The sequence below is a fragment of the Nicotiana tabacum genome, chromosome 2 (assembly GCF_000715075.1).
Source record: "Nicotiana tabacum cultivar K326 chromosome 2, ASM71507v2, whole genome shotgun sequence".
Classification (NCBI taxonomy): domain Eukaryota; kingdom Viridiplantae; phylum Streptophyta; class Magnoliopsida; order Solanales; family Solanaceae; genus Nicotiana; species Nicotiana tabacum.
The window spans coordinates 107,832,612-107,837,179 of NC_134081.1; the positions used below are offsets into that span (position 1 = coordinate 107,832,612).

At 30.9% G+C, this 4,568-nt stretch overlaps 1 protein-coding gene across 1 annotated transcript; it reads left to right on the top strand.

Moving 5' to 3' along the window:
- The first annotated feature begins 3,783 nt into the window (after positions 1-3,783).
- Positions 3,784-4,167, top strand: LOC142167826 (uncharacterized). Its single transcript, XM_075227912.1, has one exon. The coding sequence runs from the start codon at positions 3,784-3,786 to the stop codon at positions 4,165-4,167; it is 384 nt and encodes a 127-aa protein (XP_075084013.1).
- The last annotated feature ends 401 nt before the right edge of the window (positions 4,168-4,568 follow it).

Consider the following 4,568-nt stretch of genomic DNA (forward strand, 5'->3'; position numbering starts at 1 on the left):
AGCCAATTAGTAAAGGTTGTTGGCCGTTGATCGTTTATGGATATATACTTGGTAACCAAAGCTTTTTTATAGGATGAAAATGGCTGACGTTGATTAGAGGCAGAAGCAGCGATAGAAGATAGTCATGTATGGCGGCAACTAGCAGCTCAGCAATTCAATCTGTCCTGTTCGTGTTTGATCCTTATTGAAGATAAGTCTATGTTCGCACGTACGTCCTCTTATTTAATACTATTATTTCTCATACGAATGATTTTATGATCTGCAGTTGACTTGAATTAGCTGAGGTGATAGACGCCCCTCAAATTCGAAAGTTCTAGTTTCGTGTGTAAGCAGTTAAATACTCCATTTTTGTATTCAAATATTGGAAATGTGGGAGCAAGAGAGAGCCCATGGAGCCTTTGAATCTTAAAATATTAACGTAAAAAATGTAAGAGGTCGTCTGGTTCACAGTTACAAAAGGAGTATAAAACATGAATTGATTATATACAAAATTATACATGTATTTATATGTGTGAATAATAATACTCCTGTTGAGATATACTATTAACCATGCGGTTCAGATATAGTATTATGTTTTATTTTTTGTAGAACAATTGTTTATTCGATTTATTCAATTCGATAAAATATTATTTTAAATAGATCATTTGTTACATGTGTGTCCTTTAGTTATGTAGTAGACAATTTAGTGTATGGAGTCTTAGCTCATGCACAAGAGATTAAATTGGCGATTCTCATAATTAATAAATTATGTTCACAATTGAAGATATTGTTGGACAAAATATCTTGATGATTGTAACACAAAATTAAAGTATAATTTATCTTGATTATGTGAGTAGTTTTACTTCAACTTCTTGTGTTAGTGTACCTAGTGTTTATTGAACGGAACAAGTAGACACACACACACACACACACACACACACACACACACACACACACATATATATATATATATATATATATATATATATATATATATATATATATATATATATATATATATATATATATATATATATATATATATATATATATATATATTCTAATTCATTAAATGATCTTATACTACTAATCTTGATATAGTTATTATGATCAATGTGATTTGTTTATTGTTTTGATTTATCAAAAGGTACAACTCTATTCAGAGTTAGTGTATGCCTAATAGATTCACAATAACGAATAGCATTTGAGAAATAATAATTCGTTGATAGAATCCGTGAATCGATTTTGAGTTTGATGATACCCCTTTATGTAAGCTTATGAGTTTTCATGTGAAAACCCGGCCGGTGAATTTTGTATCCTCACATGAAATAGTTTAAGCGAAATTATAAAGGATTTAATTAATTGATTAAATTAAATTGTCAGTGATTTAGTTTAATTAACTAGTATTTGTAATCTTAACATGGGGAGTTAAAATAAGTGTTAGTGAATTTTTGAAATTCATATTAAGGAGTTCAATTATAGTATTTTAGTGGAATAAACTAACATTAATTATAGTAGGATTTAATTCATCCGAATTTTCGAATTAATACTATAATTGATAGCCTCTTATTGTTTCTGTGGTCCCTGCTATACCTAGTAAAAATCTGGACAGGCTTGGGGTAAACAGTGGTTTGGGAGAAAAGTTATCCTTTTGAGTTAGAATAGGATTCTACTTGTACTAGCAGAATCCTACACGTTTTTGAGCTCCTTTTTTAGCTTAATTTTGGGTCCACAAAAGGAAGACTAATTTCACCTAATAACTTACTCTTCAGAGTTGTATTATTTGCCCATACAAATAATTTCGTCCAAGGTCTTACAAGAAGTACAACAGAAGAGTGCAGCCCTGGATTCTTGCTCTGTGGAGGACCTATGCAAAGTTTTTTAGAGATTAGTGTTTCTATTCTCCGTAATTATATCATTGTCTAGTTTATATGTTTGTGATACCTGGACTATATACTTGCTTCCGATGCGCATGTTATAACAATTGGTATCAGACGCTGTCTTATATCTAACTAGATAATGTAATACATCATAAATACAGTAACATTAAAACGTGTTGTTAAATTGTACATATTTGGTGTGGTTATTCTATGAAAACAGTTTTGTTTTTTCAAAAAAATATAGATTGTTTTAAGTAGTATTTTAATTATGAAATTATGGATTAACATACATAAGTATAAACAATGGTGTTTCATTTCATGACAATGTTGTTTTTTTCCATGTTTTGTTGCATTTTTTATCCATGATAACAGTGATATGTTTTTATAAAAACGTGACTGTTTTGAGTACTATTTCAGTTATGAAATTATGGATTAACATACATAAGTATGAACAGTGGTATAATATTTCATGAAAATAATGTTGTTTTTCCCATGTTTGTTGTGTTTATTCCATGAAAATAGGTTTATATATATATAATAACGACGTTGTTATAATAATAAAAAGAATATATATATATATATATATATATATATATATATATAAGCTATATTCGTTATAATAATATTTTGAGTTCTGAAATCATGGATATATATCCACGATTAACATACTAAGTATGATATGTGATGTGACGAGTCAAAAGAAACAGAACCCTAAAAAAAATGCCAAAAACAGATTTTGCAAATCGGTCATGAATTTGGAATTCTGAAATTTTGTCGAACTCCGATTGACCTCAAATTTGACAGGTTCATCGGAAACGACCCAGTGAGCAATACACATCAGCTTTTCTCATGACGTACGTCATTTTTCGAGTATTCAGGGTCGTTTAGATGGGGTTTTGGCCATTTTTCTATTTTCTGAAAATTTTTTAATAAATTTTTTATTTATTTAGAAAACAGTGGTGGTAGGATTCAATCCCCATGGTTTCCAATCATGTTTTACAGTAATATAATAAATTTATATGTTGATATATGTCTTCTTCCACATCAGATAAATTCATTATAGATGATTATATTAGTTTAGCCTCTAGTTTTGATAACTTGTATTAACTCTTCAACTGAGTTACATGGTCGTTCAATGAAAATAGGGTTTATAAAAGTGATATTTACCTATCTTAAATTGACAATTACTCTCCATATGAGTTGATAATATTTTAATTTATGGGATAAATATCTTACATAACTCATATATTTTTCATGAATAGTTAAGTTTCTCTAACGAATCTAATTATTTAATGAGCATGGTTATATGAGTAATGTGCTATTTTGAATATTATTATTCTAATTGCATAACTAATGATCCATTTAATCTGAATATCTCTTAGATTAACCATGTCTTCATTCAACCCAATTACATAAATTTTGAACCAAAATAAGTTAGAAGGACCGAATTATGTTGACTGATAAGGAACCTTGATATTGTCCTAACTGCTGAAGGTTACAAATTCGTAATCACTAAGGAGTGCCCGAAAAACTTGATGAAGATGCCACTGATAATCAGGTTAAGGCCTATGACAAATGGGTTAAGGCTGATGAGATGACGTGATATTACATTATTGCCTGTATGGCGAATGTTTTGCAACATCAGTGTCAGTCTATGGAGTCTGCTTATGACATGTTCGAAAGTCTCAAAGAGATATTAGGGGAGCAAAATCGTGCGGTTAAGCATACAGTCATGAAAGCCCTTTTGAATACCAAGATGGCCGAAGGATCATCGGTTAGGGACCATGTTCTGAAGGTGATGGATCTTCTGAATAAACTGTAGGTCCTTGGAGTTGTGATTGATAAGGAATCTCAAGTTGAGATGGTCATGCAGACTCTGCCTAACAGTTTTAAATAATTTTGCTTGAACTATATTATGAACAAAATGGATTTGTCACTAGCGAAATTGTTGAATGAGCTGCAAGCGGCAGAATCTATTATCAAACAGCAAGCTCCAATTGTGGAACTGAATGTTGAGAAATCTTCGGTTTCTAAGTCAAAATGCGGTAAGAAAAAGAAGAAGGCTCACAAGGTTTTGGCACCTGGAGGTGCAACTGCTGGTGTGAAAAAGCCTAAAGGAAAGTGCTATCATTGCAATCAACCTGGACATCACAAAAAGCAATGCCCTGCCTATCTAGCAAAGTTGAATAAGCAAGATAATTCGAATTTAAATGTTGTTGAAACTTGTTTAGCGGATATCTCTACCATATTTTGGTGTGTAGATTCAGGAGCCACTAATCATATTTGCACTACTTTGCAGGGGTTTTAGGAAATGCGGCGGCTAAGTGAGAATGAAGTTTGTATTTTTCAAGCCAATGGCGAGCCAGCACCAGCTTTAGCATTAGGAGATATTAGAGTTTTGTTTAGTAGTGATAGAGTTTTAGTTTTAAAAGATGTCCTCTATGTACCTTCTATTAGAAGGAATTTAATTTTGGTTTCGAAAATAATGGATGCTGGTTATAATGTTTATTTTGCTAATAACTTTGTTGTTATTAAGTTTAATAAATATTTTATCTACACAGCTGCTAGAGTACATGACATTTTTATTCTTGATATATCTCCTCGTGTGCAACAACTAAAAGAATTAAATAATATTAATTTGCCATATAAAAGAAAACATATTTCTGAATTAAGCCAAACCTATTTGTGGCACTTATGTTTAGGTCATAT

Bases quoted from the DNA above. Each gene is read 5' to 3' on its own strand.
- LOC142167826 (XM_075227912.1), top strand. From the start codon at position 3,784: ATGGATTTGTCACTAGCGAAATTGTTGAATGAGCTGCAAGCGGCAGAA.